Below are 20,239 nucleotides of genomic sequence, written 5' to 3'. Positions count from 1 at the left end.
ATATCTCACTGCTCACCCCCAAAGCCAATTCCTCCTTTGGTCGCCTTTCCTTACAGTTCTCTGCTGCCAATGACTGGAACGAACTGCAAAAATCACTGAAGCTGGAGACTCATATCTCACTCACTAGCTTTAAGCACCAGCTGTCAGAGCAGCTCACAGATCACTGCACCTGTACATAGCCCATCTGTAAACAGACCATCTATCTACCTCATCCCCATACTGTATTTATTTTGCTCCTTTGCAACCCAGTAACTTGACTTGCACATTGATCTTCTGAACATCTACCATTCCAGTTTTTAATTGCCATATTGTAATTACTTCGCCACCATGGCCTATTTATTGCCTCAACTCCCTTGTCTTACCTCATTTGCACTCACTGTATACAGACTTTTCATTTTTCTAATGTATTATTGACTGTATGTTTTGTTTATTCCATGTGTAACTCTGTGTTGTTATGTGTTGAATTGCTATGCTTTATCTTAGCCAGGTCTCATTTGCAAACGAGAACTTGTTCTCAACAAGCCTACCTGGTTAAATAAAGGTGAAATAAAAAATAAAGTATGACAACTTATGACAATATACATATTGATAGGCGCTTGAATCGGACCATAATGCTTTTCTGCATGAACATTCTAAATAAGTCGTTTTGTGTCAGGGAAATTGTACGGGTGTAAAAAGTACATATTTTCTTTAGAAATGTAGAAATGACTTCAGTACTACCTTTAAATTATTTTTACTTAAGTACTTTGCCATCTTTTGTGCACACATGTTTACATTGCTGTTAGTGAGGATTTCTCCTTTGTCAAGATAATCCTTCCACCTGACGGATTATCAGGTAGCATGGTCATTAAACAGGTTCACCTTATGCTGGGGACAATAAAAAGCCACAGACGTCTCAAGTTGTGTGCAATTGGCATGCTGACTGCAGGAAGGCCCACCAGAGCGGTTGCTAGAGAATTGAATGTTCATTTCTCTACCATAAGCTGCCTCAAACGTCGTTTTAGAGAAGTTGTAACCCCGCTGGCTACTATTTCCATCTAATATTGCCCCTTTTGTGGGGACGAACTCATTCTGATTGGCCGGGCTTGGCTGCAAGAGCCCTCCAAGGCACACCCCATGGCTGCACCCTTGCACTGTCATGCGAAATCCATAGATTAGGGACGAATGAATTCATTTCAATTGACTGACTTCCTTATATGGACTAACTCAGTAAATTCTTTGAAGTTACGTTTATATTGGCCTCCCGAGTGGCGCAGAGGTTTAAAGCACTGCATCTCCGTGCAAGAGGCGTCACCACATTCCCTGGTTTGAATCCAGGCTGCATCACATTCGGCCGTGATTGGGAGTCCCATAGGGCGGCTCACAATTGGCCCAGGGTCATCCAGGTTTGGCCGTCATTGTAAATAAGAATTTATTCTTAACTCACTTGCCAAGTTAAAAAAACAAATATATTCCTTGCTAAAAGGTGAGCCACTTTTAATGCTACCGGTTATCCTGAGTTGAGCTCACCAAAGTTACCCCGCCAACTCCTCAAACCTGTTTCGTAGTACACCCTCCTAGAGGGCAACATTCAGATTTTGGTCAATCTATGAGCCCTACTGTCTAAGTCCTGAGTTAGAGTCATCGTTTAAATAATTTGTTGCCTAGCTAGTCGGCCAAGTTCAAGGTATAAACCACCATTAATTTAAGTCGTCTCTCCTGGTACACTAGATCTACTTCCTCTCTGATCCCACCCTGGACGTATGATGAGCATAGCTGAGAAGGTCCATTCTAGAATGAAATAGAACACTGCAAGCAACATCACACAGTGGATTCTTTTCAGTCTAGGTCATTTTATTTATTTCCAAGACAAGTGCAGTGGTATAGGCCTAATTCAAGGCAGCAAGAGTACACAGGAGAAATAAAACCACTGCCTGCAGCCAGCCACACGTATAATACATCAGAAAGCTTTAAGGGACTTGTCCAACTTATTCATTGTTGTGAAGAGAAGTTAGGATGTCAGTGCCATGTGTGTTGGAATCAGTCGGCAGCAGTGGTGTTGGAATCTTCTTCGATGGTGTAATAAATGCTAAACTGTGCATTGTTATTCTGGGAAAGACAGGACAGGAACATGGTTAGAATACAGTGTGATAATGACTACATTTACAAAGGCAGCCCAATTCTGATATTTTTCCTGTCTGTGTGCACACGTCTTTACCACATTGATAGAGTTTGTTAAGGCGTGCTATGTCCAGGGGGCTCAGGTGATTTCTCTGTCCAATCTGGACTCCACTCTTCTTGGAGTCAATAGTGGGGTTCCGGTTTGATGAGAAGTAATAACTGCCAGGAGAAACCCAACAATGGGGATTTGAGGAAATGCTACTTTAACAAGGACTGCATCACAATGTCACCCTATTCCCAATATAGTGCACCTAGTTTGACCAGAGCCCAGGTCAAAAGTAGTGACTTAAATAGGGAGCCATTTGGGACACAGAGAAATGTTACTGGATACTGTACAACTTATTGTATACTTATTGCTAGCAGTTTAAAAACAAGGCGAGGAAAATTGAGACTTCATTGGGAATAAGGAGGAGAGGAGTGTGACTGACGTTCCGTAGTGCATTATGGAGTCGTAGTCATAGGGCAGATCCTGAGTGTCTCCTTCCTTCACCTTAAAGTTATCTTCTTTTCCTGGAAGTTAAAAGAGGCAGACGTGACTGGTGGACACTGCTGGGTGTGATTGTGATATAGGGGAATGAAAGTGGAAATCTAGACAAGTTGTTCGGATGGAAACCATTAAGTTGAGCCTCTAGCAGGAGGAAACTCTACACGATTCAAGGCATGACTATTGCATCTTACCTAAGGAAACCCATAGCGGGTGGCCTTCAAGTTCAAGAGCTTACATGTTATCCCAGGATACCCATTACGGGTGGCAACTGTAGATGACAATGTGGTGCTATTCATGTAAGGGGAATTTAGCGAACAAGGTTGCTGCGTTCACACCAGGGGAAATTCGCAGGAGTTAACGAATTCAGTTACATTCCACATAATTGGAAATGAGTCTATGAAATACATAGTATTGGTTTCAAACTGAAGAACACTGATGGTTATAGAGCTGGTGCTGTGAGATTAGGATATCAGGATTCAAGGTTACTATGATATTAGGCTATCAGGACCTGCTTAGACAAAGCAATTTTAACAGTAGAGAACAGGGTTGCAATGTATGGGGAAATTAATGGCTGCAGTAATGAGTACATGATAAATGGAACATTTAGGCATAAATATATGAACACCTGTTGTTCTGTCCTTGTGGTGTACTGTCTATTTTTGTCATGTAGGGTTTCATGGTGTCTGGACCCCAGGAAGAGCAGCTGCTGCTTTAGCAGCACCTAATGTCAATAGTTATTCTATACGGTCTTCACTCCAGACTACAAAAAGCTCAACAAGGTGTGCTAGTGTTGGGCTGGTACAAATGTCTGCACACTGCAGCTCTTCATGGGACAAATTGACCAGCCCTGCCCCTGGTCCACATACAATGCCCGTGAGGTGGTTTAGTGTTGGTGTGAGTTACCCGAGACCACGTTGTCCCACTGTATGGTGATGTATTGGTCACGGTCTGGCCGTGTGTGCTCGTGGTGCAGGCCCAGGGCATGCATCAGCTCATGACAGGTTCCCCACATTACAGGCACTACCGAAGTACAGAGGCTGGGCCCCGCCTTGAAAACCTACATACGACGCACAGCTAGAGTTAAGGGAAGAAAGGTGAGAGAAGGGGGGGAGAAAGAGTGGATATCACAGGAAGAGAGAAAAATAAAGGAAAATGAAGGAGCGGTTGTGAGTTAACTGTAAACTGCTGGGAAGGAGAGTGTGTTAATGTGACCATTTTGGACTCACCCTGTCCCAGGGATTAACTCTATGTAGTTAATCTCATTGGTGTATTCGTGGAAGAGGATACACGTCTGGTCTGAAATCATCTTGAACGCTGCTAGCATAGTCTCCTTTCTGTCCACTGTGGGGGATCAGAGACAATGCATATCATTCTCACTGTATTAGAAATCTAGTGTTAGTGCTCATCTCTCCTACTGTATTCGACACTCACCCAGATCACCGTTGATCTTGTAGGGGATAGAAGTGACGCCTTCATTCTCCGGCCAAAGTGACTTCACAGCTAATCGGTCTTCCTGTAGAACAAAACACCTTAAATCCAGCTGTCGCTAGAGTATAGGCCTCAAATTAAAATGGTTATTTTTTTAAATTCTAAAATGGTAAAACTATTTCAAAGTAAACTTAAATGACTAAAACCACACTAAGTATGTAGAAAAGATATACACAGTGTACTTTCCATGACAGACTGACCAGGTGAATGCTATGATCCTTACAGAGGTCCTGTTCAATCAGTGTATATGAAGAGACCGGTTAAAGGAGGATTGTTAAGCCTTGCGACATGGATCATGTATATATGTCATTCAGAGGGTGAATGGGCAGGACAAAATATTGAAGTACCTTTGAACAGGGTATGGTAGGTGCCAGGCTCACCAGTTTGAGTGTGTCAAGAACTGCAACGTTGCTGGGTATTTCACACCCAGTTTCCCCCATGTGTGTGTGAAGAAGGGTCCACCACCCAAAGGACATCCAGCCAATGGTCGAAAATTGGTGATACGAATTGTGCAGAGCAACAGACGGGCTACAGTTAGTCAATTGACAGTCCAGGAAAACATTTGTACCTCGTAGTACCTTGACACAAATGGGGTATGGCAGCCAACAACCTTACAGAGTTCCACTTCTTTCAGCAAATAACTTGTTGCAGTGGACACAGGAGAACTGGTTAAAAATCTGATGAATCCCGTTTTTTGCAATTTCACGCTGATGGGAGGAGTAGGGTATGGAGAAAACCACATGCATCCATCATGCCGTGAGGCAACATTGCAGGCTGGTGAGAGGCAGTGTGACGCGTTCACGGCACACATGATAAAAGTGGAGCAACGTTTGAACGCCACAGGATTTCTGAACATAATTGAAAACCAGGTGCATCCCTTCATGGCAGTAGTGTATCCATCTGTGAAGGGATTTCTTTCAGCAGGATAAGGCCCCATGCCACAAGGCCAGGAATGGTTCCACAAACATGACAGTGAATTCAGCTTAATGCAGTGACCTGCCCAGTCACCAGATCTCAATCCAATTAAGCATCTGTGGGATGAGATGGAACGAGCCATTTCGGATTAGAGATCCAATACCAGCCAACTGGGCACAACGATGGGAAGCATTGGGGAAATCATGGGGCCAGCATTCCTGTGGAACGCTCGACATCTTGTAGAGTCGAATTGAGGCTTTTCTGAGGGCAAAGGGGGGTGCAACTCAATACTAGGTGTTCCTAATCTAATCACCCAGTCCCTACAAACATACAGGTATCTTTCGTGAGTCAGTTGCCTGAGAAGAAGGAAACCGTTCAGGGATTTCACCACCAGCCCAATGGTGACTTTAATGGCTGTGATAGGAGAAAACTGACAATGGAACAACATTGTAGTTACTCTACAATACTAACCTGATTGACAGTGAAAAGGAAGCCTGTATAGAATACAATTCCAAAACATGCATCCTGTTTGCAACAAGGCACTAAAGTAATAGTACAAAAAATGTCAAAGCAATTATCTTTTTGTCTTGAATACAGAGTGTAATGAGAGGCTAATCCAATACATTATTGAGTACCTCTTCATATTTTCAAGCAGTGGTGGTTGCATCATGTTATGGGTATGCTTATCATTGCGGATTGGGGTAGTTTCAGGATAAAAACGAAAAAAGACAGAATGAGCTAAACACAAGCAAGATCCTAGAGGAAATCCTGGTATCGTCTGCTTTCCACCAGACACTGGGAAAATAATTCACGTTTCAGCAGAACAATAACCTAAAACACAAGGGCAAATCTGCACTGGAGTCGTTTACCAAGACAGAATGTTCCAGAGTGGCCGAGTTACAGTTTTGACAAATCTACAGCAAGACCTGAAAATGGACAACCAATTTGACAGCTTAAATAATAGAGAAGAATTAAGTGGGCAACTGTTGCACAACCCAGGTGTGGAAAGCTCAGACTTACCCAGAGAGACTCACAGCTGTAATCACTGCCTAAGGTGCTTCTACAAAGAATTGACTCTGGGATGCGAATAGTTGACATATATTTTTGCATTTCATTTTCAATAATCACGCAAATATTTCCAAAAATATTTTCACTGTCATTATGGGGTATTTTGTGTAGACGGGTTAGAATTTTTATTTCATCCGTTTTGAATTCAGGCTGTCACAAAAAAAAAAGTTAAGGCACTTCTGGTATACAGACTGAAACTAATGATTGCAAAATCATTTCAGTTCTCTTTACAAGCCAGAATGTTAAATAAAATGACATTGAAACTTTCTCTACTGGTGGTCCGTGGTGTTGATCCTTCAGATGGTCAAAATATCCACAGGAAAGTACTGTTAACACAACTTTTTAGAGTGGCGGTACTGAAGTTGAAATTTCTATCACTTAGTAGTATGCCGGCGTTGGATATTTTGGGTCTCAAATTTTGACCATCTGAAGGACCAACACCATGGACAACCAACCGGTAGAGCAAGTTCAAATGTACTTCTAGTCAACAATCTGGCTTGAATTATTTTGCAGTCATTAGCTTCAGGCTGTGTATACCAGAAGGTGGTATCAATCGGATTCATCAGCCTATAAGATGCAAGTAACAGGAGAGAAAGCAGGGATCATAGACTCACCGAAACCAGAATGTCTCCCTCCATGATAGCAAGGTCGAACTGTAAGTCCTCTGTAACAGAGAGAGAGGGTCTGAAACAACATGTACTGGTTACAAGTCACTACCTCCAGTACCATTACAGTCCAGACCTCATGATAGAGGTCCAGGATTGCCCGCTTTATCTAATGAATGCGTTACCTTCTCTGGTTTCAGGTGTTTTATACCAATCATTTTGTTTGCGACGTGGCCCCTTCGAGGCAGTAGAACCTGAAGGGAATTGTGAACAAACTACATTTATAATATATCATTGTTTATTGATAGATAAGGCATAAACTTGAAGACAACAGATTGAGTTGTTTCTTTGGGCCCCATCACCCCAAGAGACTGACTTGATAATCACAGTATAGGCCTACCTGTGGCAGAGAAAGTCACATTTGTAGAATTGTTGATGGGGTTTTTAGAGTTGTCCACTGAAACACAGAAGAAGAAAAATATTACAAAGCAGAACAGTACAATAACATAGTTTTGCAGTACGGCTGGCATACATTAAATAAAAAAGTGAAAAACAGGAAAAAGGTCTTGCTTTCAGACTATCACCTAACGAAATGACTGGTCCCCAATGCAGGCCTGCCTACCTGTGGCAGGGAAAGTAGCATTTGAAGTAGTAGCATTTGTGAAATTGGCTATGGGAACACTGCCCACTGAAACACACAAGGGAAACATATTACATTTGACATAATAATAACATGGTCAACCAATTGGCCTCTGTGAAATTGGCCTGGCCTACAGTACCTCAATTGGAAAACACTCAAAGGTAGGACGTCACAACAACAAAATTACTGGTCCTACCTTGGACAACCCAGAAAATCAAAAGCCAAACCATGCTGCAACGATGATCGTCCCCCAGGATTTGGGAGAAGAGAACCTAAGAAACGGCACAAACAAATTCACACACTTGCTCTCTTTCCAGTCAAAGAGTGGGTGGGGCAGCAATCACAAAGTAACAGGTGCTGGTGTGGTCACATGCTTTTAAGTTCTCAACCTCAACAACATATGGCGCTAAGTGTCTCTCGACTCATTTTCCTGCCATTTTGACCTAAGGAAGAAGAAGAATGTGCCTCGCTGTTAAACAGTAAAAAGGTGGCAGTGATATGCCGTGTTCAAGTGCTACTCGGAACTAGGAAACTCTGAAATGTCAGACATGCGAACTGGCTGTAGTTAAACACGCAGTGCTGGAAAAAGTACGCAATAGTCATTCTTGAGTCAAAGTAAAGATACTTTAATAGACTCAAGTAACAGTAACCCAGTGAAACACTACTTGAGTAAAAGTCTAAAAGTATCTGGTTTTAAATGTACTTAAGTACAGTGGTTGAAAATTGAACCCTGTGGCACCCCCATAGAGACTGCCAGAGGTCAAAAGTAAATGTTATACATCAAATTCCTTATAAGGCCACATGTTTTTAAATATGTATTTATGGACTGACAGGGTGCACTCAGATCTGGGACACTGTAAAGTCCATGGAGAATAAGAGCACCTCCTCCCACCTGCCCACTGCTCTGAGGCTAGGAAACACTGTTACCACCGATAAATCCACTATAATTGAGAAATTCAATAAGCATTCCTCTACGGCTGGCCATGCTTTCCACCTGGCTACCCCTACCCCGGTCAACTACCTGGCACCCTCAACAGCAGCCCGCCCAAGCCCTCCTTCACCCAAATCCAGATAGCTGATGTTCTGAAAAAGCTGCAAAATCTGGACCCCTACAAATCAGCCGGGCTAGACAATCTGGACCCTCGCTTTTTAAAATGATCTTCCGAAACTGTTGCAACCCCTATTACCAGCCTGTTAAACTTCTCTTTTGTATCGTCTGAGATTCCCAAAGATTGGAATGCTGCCGCAGTCATCCCCCTCTTCAAAGGGGGTGACACTCTAGACCCAAACTGCTACAGACCTATATCTATCCTACCCTGTCTTTCTAAGGTCTTCGAAAGCCAAGTTAACAAACAGATTACCGACCATTTCGAATCCCACCGTACCTTCTCCGCTATGCAATCTGGTTTCAGAGCTGGTCATAGGTGCACCACAGCCACGCTCAAGGTCCTAAATTATATCATAACCGCCATAGATTAGAGACATTACTGTGCAGCCGTATTCATTGACCTGGCCAAGGCTTTCGACTCTGTCAATCACCACATTCTTATGTGGTGATTCAGACTCGACAGCCTTGGTTTCTCAAATGATTGGCTCGCCTGGTTTACCAACTACTTCTCTGATAGAGTTCAGTGTGTCAAATCGGAGGGCCTGTTATCCGGACCTCTGGCAGTCTCTATGGGGGTGCCACAGGGTTCAATTCTCGGGCCGACTCTCTTCTCTGTATACATCAATGATGTCGCTCTTGCTGCTGGTGATTCTCTGATCCACCTCGACGCAGACGACACCATTCTGTATACTTCTGGCCCCTCTTTGGACACTGTGTTAACTAACCTCCAGATGAGCTTCAATGCCATACAACTCTCCTTCTGTGGCCTCCAACTGCTCTCAAATGCAAGTAAAACTAAATGCATGCTATTCAATCGGTCACCCCCCGGAACCTGCCCGCCCGTCCAGCATCACTACTCTGGACGGCTCTGACTTAGAATACGTGGACAACTACAAATACCTAGGTGTCTGATTAGACTGTAAACTCTCCTTCCAGACTCACATTAAGCATCTCCAATCCAAAATGAAATCTAGAATCGGCTTCCTATATCGCAACACAGCGTCCTTCACTCATGCTGCCAAACATACCCTCGTAAAACTGACCATCCTACCGATCCTCGACTTCGGCGATGTCATCTTTAAAATAGCCTCCAACACTCTACTCAACAAATTGGATGCAGTCTATCACAGTGCCATACAGTTTGTCACCAAAGCCCCATATACTACCCACCACTGCGACCAGAAGAGTTATGATTCTGATGTAGGCCTAGAGCAGCCAGTGTAAATGCATATATTGGTTTCTATTAGGTTGTATTTGGATAACAAGTAATATTTCTAATAAAAATAGATGTGTGCTTTATAATATTCTAATACAAATAGAAGTGTGATTGGATGTATAAGATTTAGTCATAGGGTGGATATGTTAAGGGATTTTTATGAATAATGACAAAATTATGTATACATATACATATCAAACATCTCCAATCCAAAATCAAATCTAGAATCGGCTTTCTATTTCGCAACAAAGCCTCCTTCAATCACGCCGCCAACACTTACCCTAGTAAAACTGACTATCCTACCGATCCTCGACTTCGGCGATGTCATCTACAAAATGACTTCCAATACTCTACTCAGCAAACTGGATGCAGTTTATCACAGTGCCATCCGCTTTGTTACTAAAACACCTTATACCACCCACCACTGCGACCTGTATGCTCTAGTCGGCTGGCCCTCGCTACATATTCGTCGCCAGACCCACTGGCTCCAGGTCATCAACAAGTCCATGCTAGGTAAAGCTCCACCTTATCTCAGTTCACTGGTCACGATGGCAACACCCACCCGTAGCACGCGCTCCAGCAGGTGTATCTCACTGATCATCCCTAAAGCCAACACCCCATTTGGCCGCCTTTCCTTCCAGTTCTCTGCTGCCTGTGTCGTGGAAGGATCAGAATTTGTTGGTAACATTTGTAAGATGTTTAATATTCATCTAATGTGTGTAAGTTACTTCTCATCAGAATGGTATTTTTGTGTAATTCTGTGGTGAGGTTGCAGTTATCTGTTCTATGTCAAAACTAAGTTTCATGGGCCGCTGAGAGGGGAGAGGTCAAAGTGTCATCATGTGTAAACATATCTTTCACTCCCTACCTTTTTCCCAGTGGAGAAAGAAGGGTTGCAGTGTCTGGAATCATTCTATGCTCCCTTTTATGTTGTTTCTATCTTAACCTAGAGCCTCACCCTCCTCTCCGTGAGTTTGTCCAGGAGGTTGTATTTTGAGTTGGTTGTATCTAAATGACAATTTGATATATGCCTGTTGATATGGAGGATTTGGTTTAAGGTTCTGAGGTTTGGGAAAGGAGACAAAGCTGAACGATTAATTTAGTCTATGCTGTCTGACTATGTGTGTCTTTGCTATTAAAGGAACTCAGTTGCATTGTTTAGGGGGCTCTCAGAGAATTCATTGGAGAGACTCTGAATTTATCTGAGAGTCACAGGATTGTGATAAGAGCTCATATAATTAAAGATGGACTTTTATAACTAACTCTGACGTGTGTGTGTGGTTTGCTCCCATGATTTGGTAAATAGAGGACATTTCCACGACACCTGTGACTGGAACGAATTGCAAAAATCGTTGAAGTTGGAGACATTTATCTCCCTCACCAACTTTAAACATCTGCTATCTGAGCAGGTAATCGATCGCTGCAGCTGTACATAGTCCATCGGTAAATAGCCCACCCAATTTACCTACCTCATCCCCATACTGTTTTTATTTACTTTTCTGCTCTTTTTCACACCAGTATCTCTACCTGCACATGACCATCTAATCATTTATCACTCCAGTGTTAATCTGCTAAATTGTAATTATTCGCCTACCTCCTCATGCCTTTTGCACACAATGTATATAGACTCCCTTTTTTGTCTATTGTGTTATGTCTTGTTAATTGTTTACTCCATGTGTAACTCTGTGTTGTCTGTTCACACTGCTATGCTTTATCTTGGCCAGGTCGCATTTGCAAAGGAGAACTTGTTCTCAACAAGCCTACCTGGTTAAATAAAGGTGAAATAAAAAATAAAGTATGACAACTTATGACAATATACATATTGATAGGCGCTTGAATCGGACCATAATGCTTTCCTGCATGAACATTCTAAATAACAAGTACTTTTTGGTGTCAGGGAAATTGTACGGGTGTAAAAAGTACATATTTTCTTTAGAAATGTAGTGGAGGAAAAGTCAACTGTCAAAAATATAAATAGTAAAGTACAGATACCCCCAAAAAATGACTTTAGTACTACTTTTAATTATTTTTACTTAAGTACTTTGCCATCTTTTGTGCACACATGTTTACATTGCTGTTAATGAGGATTTCTCCTTTGCCAAGATCATCCTTCCACCTGACAGGTATAGCATATCAAGAAACTTAAATAGCATGGTCATTACAAAGGTGCACCTTATGCTGGGGACAATAAAAAGCCACTAAAAGGAACATATGTCTCAAGTTGAGTGTGCAATTGGCATGCTGACTGCAGGAAGGCCCACCAGAGCAGTTGCTAGAGAATTGAATGTTCATTTCTCTACCATAAGCTGCCTCAAACATCATTTTAGAGAAGTTGTAACCCCGCTGGCTACTATTTCCATGTAATATTGCCCCTTTTGTGGGGACGAACTCATTCTGATTGGCCGGGCCTGGCTGCAAGAGCCCTCCAAGGCCCACCCCATGGCTGCACCCTTGCACTGTCATGCGAAATCCATAGATTAGGGACTAATGAATTCATTTCAATTGACTGACTTCCTTATATGGACTAACTCAGTAAATTCTTTGAAGTTACGTTTATATTGGCCTCCCGAGTGGCGCAGAGGTTTAAAGCACTGCATCTCCGTGCAAGAGGCGTCACCACATTCCCTGGTTTGAATCCAGGCTGCATCACATTCGGCCGTGATTGGGAGTCCCATAGGGCGGCTCACAATTGGCCCAGGGTCATCCAGGTTTGGCCGTCATTGTAAATAAGAATTTATTCTTAACTCACTTGCCAAGTTAAAAAAACAAATATATTCCTTGCTAAAAGGTGAGCCACTTTTAATGCTACCGGTTATCCTGAGTTGAGCTCACCAAAGTTACCCCGCCAACTCCTCAAACCTGTTTCGTAGTACACCCTCCTAGAGGGCAACATTCAGATTTTGGTCAATCTATGAGCCCTACTGTCTAAGTCCTGAGTTAGAGTCATCGTTTAAATAATTTGTTGCCTAGCTAGTCGGCCAAGTTCAAGGTATAAACCACCATTAATTTAAGTCGTCTCTCCTGGTACACTAGATCTACTTCCTCTCTGATCCCACCCTGGACGTATGATGAGCATAGCTGAGAAGGTCCATTCTAGAATGAAATAGAACACTGCAAGCAACATCACACAGTGGATTCTTTTCAGTCTAGGTCATTTTATTTATTTCCAAGACAAGTGCAGTGGTATAGGCCTAATTCAAGGCAGCAAGAGTACACAGGAGAAATAAAACCACTGCCTGCAGCCAGCCACACGTATAATACATCAGAAAGCTTTAAGGGACTTGTCCAACTTATTCATTGTTGTGAAGAGAAGTTAGGATGTCAGTGCCATGTGTGTTGGAATCAGTCGGCAGCAGTGGTGTTGGAATCTTCTTCGATGGTGTAATAAATGCTAAACTGTGCATTGTTATTCTGGGAAAGACAGGACAGGAACATGGTTAGAATACAGTGTGATAATGACTACATTTACAAAGGCAGCCCAATTCTGATATTTTTCCTGTCTGTGTGCACACGTCTTTACCACATTGATAGAGTTTGTTAAGGCGTGCTATGTCCAGGGGGCTCAGGTGATTTCTCTGTCCAATCTGGACTCCACTCTTCTTGGAGTCAATAGTGGGGTTCCGGTTTGATGAGAAGTAATAACTGCCAGGAGAAAGGAGAAACCCAGGAGAAACCCAACAATGGGGATTTGAGGAAATGCTACTTTAACAAGGACTGCATCACAATGTCACCCTATTCCCAATATAGTGCACCTAGTTTGACCAGAGCCCAGGTCAAAAGTAGTGACTTAAATAGGGAGCCATTTGGGACACACAGAGAAATGTTACTGGAGCTGGATACTGTACAACTCATCTTTACTTATTGCTAGCAGTTTAAAAACAAGGCGAGGAAAATTGAGACTTCATTGGGAATAAGGAGGAGAGGAGTGTGACTGACGTTCCGTAGTGCATTATGGAGTCGTAGTCATAGGGCAGATCCTGAGTGTCTCCTTCCTTCACCTTAAAGTTATCTTCTTTTCCTGGAAGTTAAAAGAGGCAGACGTGACTGGTGGACACTGCTGGGTGTGATTGTGATATAGGGGAATGAAAGTGGAAATCTAGACAAGTTGTTCGGATGGAAACCATTAAGTTGAGCCTCTAGCAGGAGGAAACTCTACACGATTCAAGGCATGACTATTGCATCTTACCTAAGGAAACCCATAGCGGGTGGCCTTCAAGTTCAAGAGCTTACATGTTATCCCAGGATACCCATTACGGGTGGCAACTGTAGATGACAATGTGGTGCTATTCATGTAAGGGGAATTTAGCGAACAAGGTTGCTGCGTTCACACCAGGGGAAATTCGCAGGAGTTAACGAATTCAGTTACATTCCACATAATTGGAAATGAGTCTATGAAATACATAGTATTGGTTTCAAACTGAAGAACACTGATGGTTATAGAGCTGGTGCTGTGAGATTAGGATATCAGGATTCAAGGTTACTATGATATTAGGCTATCAGGACCTGCTTAGACAAAGCAATTTTAACAGTAGAGAACAGGGTTGCAATGTATGGGGAAATTAATGGCTGCAGTAATGAGTACATGATAAATGGAACATTTAGGCATAAATATATGAACACCTGTTGTTCTGTCCTTGTGGTGTACTGTCTATTTTTGTCATGTAGGGTTTCATGGTGTCTGGACCCCAGGAAGAGCAGCTGCTGCTTTAGCAGCACCTAATGTCAATAGTTATTCTATACGGTCTTCACTCCAGACTACAAAAAGCTCAACAAGGTGTGCTAGTGTTGGGCTGGTACAAATGTCTGCACACTGCAGCTCTTCATGGGACAAATTGACCAGCCCTGCCCCTGGTCCACATACAATGCCCGTGAGGTGGTTTAGTGTTGGTGTGAGTTACCCGAGACCACGTTGTCCCACTGTATGGTGATGTATTGGTCACGGTCTGGCCGTGTGTGCTCGTGGTGCAGGCCCAGGGCATGCATCAGCTCATGACACAGGTTCCCCACATTACAGGCACTACCGAAGTACAGAGGCTGGGCCCCGCCCTGAAAACCTACATACGACGCACAGCTAGAGTTAAGGGAAGAAAGGTGAGAGAAGGGGGGGAGAAAGAGTGGATATCACAGGAAGAGAGAAAAATAAAGGAAAATGAAGGAGCGGTTGTGAGTTAACTGTAAACTGCTGGGAAGGAGAGTGTGTTAATGTGACCATTTTGGACTCACCCTGTCCCAGGGATTAACTCTATGTAGTTAATCTCATTGGTGTATTCGTGGAAGAGGATACACGTCTGGTCTGAAATCATCTTGAACGCTGCTAGCATAGTCTCCTTTCTGTCCACTGTGGGGGATCAGAGACAATGCATATCATTCTCACTGTATTAGAAATCTAGTGTTAGTGCTCATCTCTCCTACTGTATTCGACACTCACCCAGATCACCGTTGATCTTGTAGGGGATAGAAGTGACGCCTTCATTCTCCGGCCAAAGTGACTTCACAGCTAATCGGTCTTCCTGTAGAACAAAACACCTTAAATCCAGCTGTCGCTAGAGTATAGGCCTCAAATTAAAATGGTTATTTTTTTAAATTCTAAAATGGTAAAACTATTTCAAAGTAAACTTAAATGACTAAAACCACACTAAGTATGTAGAAAAGATATACACAGTGTACTTTCCATGACAGACTGACCAGGTGAATGCTATGATCCTTACAGAGGTCCTGTTCAATCAGTGTATATGAAGAGACCGGTTAAAGGAGGATTGTTAAGCCTTGCGACATGGATCATGTATATATGTCATTCAGAGGGTGAATGGGCAGGACAAAATATTGAAGTACCTTTGAACAGGGTATGGTAGGTGCCAGGCTCACCAGTTTGAGTGTGTCAAGAACTGCAACGTTGCTGGGTATTTCACACCCAGTTTCCCCCATGTGTGTGTGAAGAAGGGTCCACCACCCAAAGGACATCCAGCCAATGGTTGAAAATTGGTGATACGAATTGTGCAGAGCAACAGACGGGCTACAGTTAGTCAATTGACAGTCCAGGAAAACATTTGTACCTCGTAGTACCTTGACACAAATGGGGTATGGCAGCCAACAACCTTACAGAGTTCCACTTCTTTCAGCAAATAACTTGTTGCAGTGGACACAGGAGAACTGGTTAAAAATCTGATGAATCCCGTTTTTTGCAATTTCACGCTGATGGGAGGAGTAGGGTATGGAGAAAACCACATGCATCCATCATGCCGTGAGGCAACATTGCAGGCTGGTGAGAGGCAGTGTGACGCGTTCACGGCACACATGATAAAAGTGGAGCAACGTTTGAACGCCACAGGATTTCTGAACATAATTGAAAACCAGGTGCATCCCTTCATGGCAGTAGTGTATCCATCTGTGAAGGGATTTCTTTCAGCAGGATAAGGCCCCATGCCACAAGGCCAGGAATGGTTCCACAAACATGACAGTGAATTCAGCTTAATGCAGTGACCTGCCCAGTCACCAGATCTCAATCCAATTAAGCATCTGTGGGATGAGATGGAACGAGCCATTTCGGATTAGAGATCCAATACCAGCCAACTGGGCACAACGATGGGAAGCATTGGGGAAATCATGGGGCCAGCATTCCTGTGGAACGCTCGACATCTTGTAGAGTCGAATTGAGGCTTTTCTGAGGGCAAAGGGGGGTGCAACTCAATACTAGGTGTTCCTAATCTAATCACCCAGTCCCTACAAACATACAGGTATCTTTCGTGAGTCAGTTGCCTGAGAAGAAGGAAACCGTTCAGGGATTTCACCACCAGCCCAATGGTGACTTTAATGGCTGTGATAGGAGAAAACTGACAATGGAACAACATTGTAGTTACTCTACAATACTAACCTGATTGACAGTGAAAAGGAAGCCTGTATAGAATACAATTCCAAAACATGCATCCTGTTTGCAACAAGGCACTAAAGTAATAGTACAAAAAATGTCAAAGCAATTATCTTTTTGTCTTGAATACAGAGTGTAATGAGAGGCTAATCCAATACATTATTGAGTACCTCTTCATATTTTCAAGCAGTGGTGGTTGCATCATGTTATGGGTATGCTTATCATTGCGGATTGGGGTAGTTTCAGGATAAAAACGAAAAAAGACAGAATGAGCTAAACACAAGCAAGATCCTAGAGGAAATCCTGGTATCGTCTGCTTTCCACCAGACACTGGGAAAATAATTCACGTTTCAGCAGAACAATAACCTAAAACACAAGGGCAAATCTGCACTGGAGTCGTTTACCAAGACAGAATGTTCCAGAGTGGCCGAGTTACAGTTTTGACAAATCTACAGCAAGACCTGAAAATGGACAACCAATTTGACAGCTTAAATAATAGAGAAGAATTAAGTGGGCAACTGTTGCACAACCCAGGTGTGGAAAGCTCAGACTTACCCAGAGAGACTCACAGCTGTAATCACTGCCTAAGGTGCTTCTACAAAGAATTGACTCTGGGATGCGAATAGTTGACATATATTTTTGCATTTCATTTTCAATAATCACGCAAATATTTCCAAAAATATTTTCACTGTCATTATGGGGTATTTTGTGTAGACGGGTTAGAATTTTTATTTCATCCGTTTTGAATTCAGGCTGTCACAAAAAAAAAAGTTAAGGCACTTCTGGTATACAGACTGAAACTAATGATTGCAAAATCATTTCAGTTCTCTTTACAAGCCAGAATGTTAAATAAAATGACATTGAAACTTTCTCTACTGGTGGTCCGTGGTGTTGATCCTTCAGATGGTCAAAATATCCACAGGAAAGTACTGTTAACACAACTTTTTAGAGTGGCGGTACTGAAGTTGAAATTTCTATCACTTAGTAGTATGCCGGCGTTGGATATTTTGGGTCTCAAATTTTGACCATCTGAAGGACCAACACCATGGACAACCAACCGGTAGAGCAAGTTCAAATGTACTTCTAGTCAACAATCTGGCTTGAATTATTTTGCAGTCATTAGCTTCAGGCTGTGTATACCAGAAGGTGGTATCAATCGGATTCATCAGCCTAAAAGATGCAAGTAACAGGAGAGAAAGCAGGGATCATAGACTCACCGAAACCAGAATGTCTCCCTCCATGATAGCAAGGTCGAACTGTAAGTCCTCTGTAACAGAGAGAGAGGGTCTGAAACAACATGTACTGGTTACAAGTCACTACCTCCAGTACCATTACAGTCCAGACCTCATGATAGAGGTCCAGGATTGCCCGCTTTATCTAATGAATGCGTTACCTTCTCTGGTTTCAGGTGTTTTATACCAATCATTTTGTTTGCGACGTGGCCCCTTCGAGGCAGTAGAACCTGAAGGGAATTGTGAACAAACTACATTTATAATATATCATTGTTTATTGATAGATAAGGCATAAACTTGAAGACAACAGATTGAGTTGTTTCTTTGGGCCCCATCACCCCAAGAGACTGACTTGATAATCACAGTATAGGCCTACCTGTGGCAGAGAAAGTCACATTTGTAGAATTGTTGATGGGGTTTTTAGAGTTGTCCACTGAAACACAGAAGAAGAAAAATATTACAAAGCAGAACAGTACAATAACATAGTTTTGCAGTACGGCTGGCATACATTAAATAAAAAAGTGAAAAACAGGAAAAAGGTCTTGCTTTCAGACTATCACCTAACGAAATGACTGGTCCCCAATGCAGGCCTGCCTACCTGTGGCAGGGAAAGTAGCATTTGAAGTAGTAGCATTTGTGAAATTGGCTATGGGAACACTGCCCACTGAAACACACAAGGGAAACATATTACATTTGACATAATAATAACATGGTCAACCAATTGGCCTCTGTGAAATTGGCCTGGCCTACAGTACCTCAATTGGAAAACACTCAAAGGTAGGACGTCACAACAACAAAATTACTGGTCCTACCTTGGACAACCCAGAAAATCAAAAGCCAAACCATGCTGCAACGATGATCGTCCCCCAGGATTTGGGAGAAGAGAACCTAAGAAACGGCACAAACAAATTCACACACTTGCTCTCTTTCCAGTCAAAGAGTGGGTGGGGCAGCAATCACAAAGTAACAGGTGCTGGTGTGGTCACATGCTTTTAAGTTCTCAACCTCAACAACATATGGCGCTAAGTGTCTCTCGACTCATTTTCCTGCCATTTTGACCTAAGGAAGAAGAAGAATGTGCCTCGCTGTTAAACAGTAAAAAGGTGGCAGTGATATGCCGTGTTCAAGTGCTACTCGGAACTAGGAAACTCTGAAATGTCAGACATGCGAACTGGCTGTAGTTAAACACGCAGTGCTGGAAAAAGTACGCAATAGTCATTCTTGAGTCAAAGTAAAGATACTTTAATAGACTCAAGTAACAGTAACCCAGTGAAACACTACTTGAGTAAAAGTCTAAAAGTATCTGGTTTTAAATGTACTTAAGTACAGTGGTTGAAAATTGAACCCTGTGGCACCCCCATAGAGACTGCCAGAGGTCAAAAGTAAATGTTATACATCAAATTCCTTATAAGGCCACATGTTTTTAAATATGTATTTATGGACTGACAGGGTGCACTCAGATCTGGGACACTGTAAAGTCCATGGAGAATAAGAGCACCTCCTCCCACCTGCCCACTGCTCTGAGGCTAGGAAACACTGTTACCACCGATAAATCCACTATAATTGAGAAATTCAATAAGCATTCCTCTACGGCTGGCCATGCTTTCCACCTGGCTACCCCTACCCCGGTCAACTACCTGGCACCCTCAACAGCAGCCCGCCCAAGCCCTCCTTCACCCAAATCCAAAATCTGGACCCCTACAAATCAGCCGGGCTAGACAATCTGGACCCTCGCTTTTTAAAATGATCTTCCGAAACTGTTGCAACCCCTATTACCAGCCTGTTAAACTTCTCTTTTGTATCGTCTGAGATTCCCAAAGATTGGAATGCTGCCGCAGTCATCCCCCTCTTCAAAGGGGGTGACACTCTAGACCCAAACTGCTACAGACCTATATCTATCCTACCCTGTCTTTCTAAGGTCTTCGAAAGCCAAGTTAACAAACAGATTACCGACCATTTCGAATCCCACCGTACCTTCTCCGCTATGCAATCTGGTTTCAGAGCTGGTCATAGGTGCACCACAGCCACGCTCAAGGTCCTAAATTATATCATAACCGCCATAGATTAGAGACATTACTGTGCAGCCGTATTCATTGACCTGGCCAAGGCTTTCGACTCTGTCAATCACCACATTCTTATGTGGTGATTCAGACTCGACAGCCTTGGTTTCTCAAATGATTGGCTCGCCTGGTTTACCAACTACTTCTCTGATAGAGTTCAGTGTGTCAAATCGGAGGGCCTGTTATCCGGACCTCTGGCAGTCTCTATGGGGGTGCCACAGGGTTCAATTCTCGGGCCGACTCTCTTCTCTGTATACATCAATGATGTCGCTCTTGCTGCTGGTGATTCTCTGATCCACCTCGACGCAGACGACACCATTCTGTATACTTCTGGCCCCTCTTTGGACACTGTGTTAACTAACCTCCAGATGAGCTTCAATGCCATACAACTCTCC

At 42.9% G+C, this 20,239-nt stretch overlaps 1 protein-coding gene and 1 pseudogene across 1 annotated transcript; both read right to left on the bottom strand.

Moving 5' to 3' along the window:
* Positions 1 to 1,812: 1,812 nt before the first annotated feature.
* On the bottom strand, positions 1,813 to 7,729 carry LOC116366306 (astacin-like metalloprotease toxin 5; annotated as a pseudogene).
* Positions 7,730 to 12,822: 5,093 nt separating this feature from the next.
* Positions 12,823 to 18,763, bottom strand: LOC116366304 (astacin-like metalloprotease toxin 5). Its single transcript, XM_031818484.1, has 11 exons — positions 18,597 to 18,763; positions 18,383 to 18,448; positions 18,161 to 18,217; positions 17,946 to 18,014; positions 17,770 to 17,819; positions 15,116 to 15,197; positions 14,911 to 15,025; positions 14,586 to 14,758; positions 13,624 to 13,705; positions 13,208 to 13,329; positions 12,823 to 13,098 (listed from the first exon to the last, which is right to left on the bottom strand). The coding sequence occupies exons 1-11, from the start codon at positions 18,628 to 18,630 to the stop codon at positions 13,094 to 13,096; spliced, it is 855 nt and encodes a 284-aa protein (XP_031674344.1). The 5' UTR covers positions 18,631 to 18,763; the 3' UTR covers positions 12,823 to 13,093.
* Positions 18,764 to 20,239: the final 1,476 nt, after the last annotated feature.

Source organism: Oncorhynchus kisutch, unplaced genomic scaffold (assembly GCF_002021735.2).
Source record: "Oncorhynchus kisutch isolate 150728-3 unplaced genomic scaffold, Okis_V2 scaffold1424, whole genome shotgun sequence".
Classification (NCBI taxonomy): domain Eukaryota; kingdom Metazoa; phylum Chordata; class Actinopteri; order Salmoniformes; family Salmonidae; genus Oncorhynchus; species Oncorhynchus kisutch.
This window is presented reverse-complemented; position numbering and strand designations above follow the sequence as displayed.